We start from the raw sequence: 2,617 nt of genomic DNA, 5'->3' as shown, positions 1-2,617 counted from the left end.
TACGTGTGTTGCATTGAGGTGAGTATCATTATTCATTTCAAGACCGTTTCTCAAAACGTCACGTTCGAAAGTACTAGGTCATATAAATATAGGATCACAAGCAAAATATCTTTGTTGAGAACTAAAGCATATTACAATCATTTCATAACAAAATACAAACGTTCTCTAACAAAATATAAGTGGTCATATTCATACATTGCTTCACATGCCCCCACTGACCAATTGTTTCATTTCCCTAACTAAATCTTTGCAATGATCTATGAAGTCACAAATCTCCATCGGGGTGCTGAGGGGATTTACCATCATGTCGGCCATCTTCAAAAGATCTGGAACATCTATGATTGCCCTATTAGCAATCTTGACCAAATTTGAGAAACGAGTCATCCAGAAAGCAACATCTTCTCTAATCTCAGTAATGACTGCTTCTTGCTCTTGAATATGGTCTCTTAACCTTTGCATGTCTTCCTGCCCTCTCTGGATCACATCCTGATATCCGGCCACTACTTCTTCCATATGTTGTTGTATATGGGCCGCTTGTCTTAATGCATCCTTTTCAGCCGCTTTACTGCTTCTAAGTGACTTCTTGATTTGTTGGTTCTCAGCCAGGGCCTTATCCCTTTCTTGCCCTCGAAGTCCCAATTCCTTGTTTGCTGCTTTTAAGCAATCCTGTGTTTTGAGCTTGAGGTGTTCTTCAGTTCTAGCCTTCTTATTAGTCCTTTCAAAACTATGGTCTCTCTCAATGTTTTTTCGTTCCAATGCCCGACATGTTTGCCTTGTTTCATCCAACTCTTGTTCTAGCTTCTTTTTCTCTATCTCGACCTTCATCAACCTAGCCTTCACTTCCTTCACCTCTTCATCTTCAATAGGTTCGAGAATTGGTGTTTTGCTGACCACAAGAGTTACAGGAGTTTGGAATGGTAACTTGACTTCTTTAACTCGGTCTTTAACCCATTGACGATAGTTTTCTTTGCAATCACAGCTTCTTACCCCCAATTCTTTACCCTTTCGTACTACCTTGTCCCACGCATTTCGAACCCTTTTGATCATTGTGGTATTTTCAGGGCTCAAATCATAAAGGAGGAAAGAAATTGTCATGTCTTCAGTAGGAGCTTCTTTCATAGGGTAACCAAGTTGTCGCAAGGCCAAAGATGGATTGTAATTGATACATCCACGAGTACCTTGCAGAGGCACATTGGGAAAATCTCCACATTGGTAAACCAAAGCTTCTATTTTTGCCCATTCAGGATACCATCGAACACTTTTTCCATCAAGCTTGGCTAAAGTTTCCACCCACTCGCGACCACTTTTGGCTTTCAACTGATACATCCGAAAATCAGCGATCGGGCACGCCGCTTTGTATCCTCTGTTAAACATGTGAGCAGTGAGCCATATGAACAACACTGGTAAACAACACAAGATTCGCTTCCCTTTCCTTTCATGACAAAAGCTCAAGGTATAGTAAACATCAGCAAGAATGGCTGGGACTGGGTTTTCACGTTTGAATTTGCGTGCCACAAATACATCAATGGCTGCAAAGTCCACAAATTCATCAATATTAGGGAATATGAGAATGCCATATATAGTGAGGGCCAACACATCAATGAAAGTGTCCCATTCCCCTTCTTCTGCTAAGTGGTGAAGATGTTCTTCAAGATACTTTCTCGGAAATCCCACAGTCTCATTCCGAATTTGCTTCCTTTCTTGTAAGTCTCTCACCTGAACTTTCAAAATCTCAGCAACAACGTGCATGGAAGGGTAATGCCCAATGTAACAATAGGGTTTCTCCTCTTCTAAAGATAACCCGAAGATTTGCTCAAATTCTTCCAATGTAGGGGCTAACTGAAAATCTTGAAAAGTAAAGCATCGTAGTGGTGAATCATAATCCTGTGCAATTGCAGTGATTGCCTCAACTTGAACATCCACCTCCAGTAAATCCAAGACATTCCCATACTTTCTAGCGAGGGTCAACTGTTGCGGTTTCTTTAACATGCGGCCCAAAACCTTCAAACTCTCAGTTTCAGGTTTTTTAGCTTTGAGATGCAAAGTTTTCCTCAACATTGATGATTGTGTCTCACGGTGATTTGATCCCATATTTATAATAATGATACTCACGATCAAACTAAAATTCAACAGTTCTCTAACAAACTTTCCTGAAATAGTGTAAGATAGATAATGTGGGTGAGTGAGTACAAAGAATGATGCATGAATACTTTTTTTTAAAATTTTTTTTTTTAATGATGCAGATTATATTTATACCTATCATGATTTGAATGAGTAGTTGAAATATGAATTCATGATGATTTGGAAATATGTAGAGAATAAAAATAAAAGTAAGAAGGAAATATGATCCTTTCGCGTCCTGAATCAATTTCTTTTGAGTTGCATAATCTTACTCTTATTTTGCAGGTCAAAAGGTCTTACTAATGTGTGGAACCTCTCATTTTGGTGGTTCTATAACTACGGGAACCTTGGTCTCTAGAGCTAAGATCTCATTTTGAAAATATAGTCAAACAGGACGTACGTCCAAAATGGCTATAATCCCGAAATAGTCACGCTCTAGATGAGGCTTTCATGATAACCAAACAGGATGTACATCCAAAATGGATACCACTACACA

The 2,617-nt window shown here is 39.1% G+C and overlaps 1 protein-coding gene across 1 annotated transcript; it reads right to left on the bottom strand.

The window, feature by feature from the left end:
- Positions 1–201: 201 nt before the first annotated feature.
- LOC133285268 (uncharacterized) lies at positions 202–2,091 on the bottom strand. Its single transcript, XM_061482477.1, has one exon. It carries the CDS (start codon positions 2,089–2,091, stop codon positions 202–204), a length of 1,890 nt encoding a protein of 629 aa, XP_061338461.1.
- Between the last annotated feature and the right edge of the window lie 526 nt (positions 2,092–2,617).

Source organism: Gastrolobium bilobum, unplaced genomic scaffold (assembly GCF_033153095.1).
Source record: "Gastrolobium bilobum isolate Gb01-03AN ecotype WA unplaced genomic scaffold, APGP_CSIRO_Gbil_v1 utg27523, whole genome shotgun sequence".
Taxonomy (NCBI): domain Eukaryota; kingdom Viridiplantae; phylum Streptophyta; class Magnoliopsida; order Fabales; family Fabaceae; genus Gastrolobium; species Gastrolobium bilobum.
This window is presented reverse-complemented; position numbering and strand designations above follow the sequence as displayed.

Coding starts and splice junctions, on each gene's coding strand:
- LOC133285268 (XM_061482477.1), bottom strand. CDS start 2,091: ATGGGATCAAATCACCGTGAGACACAATCATCAATGTTGAGGAAAACT.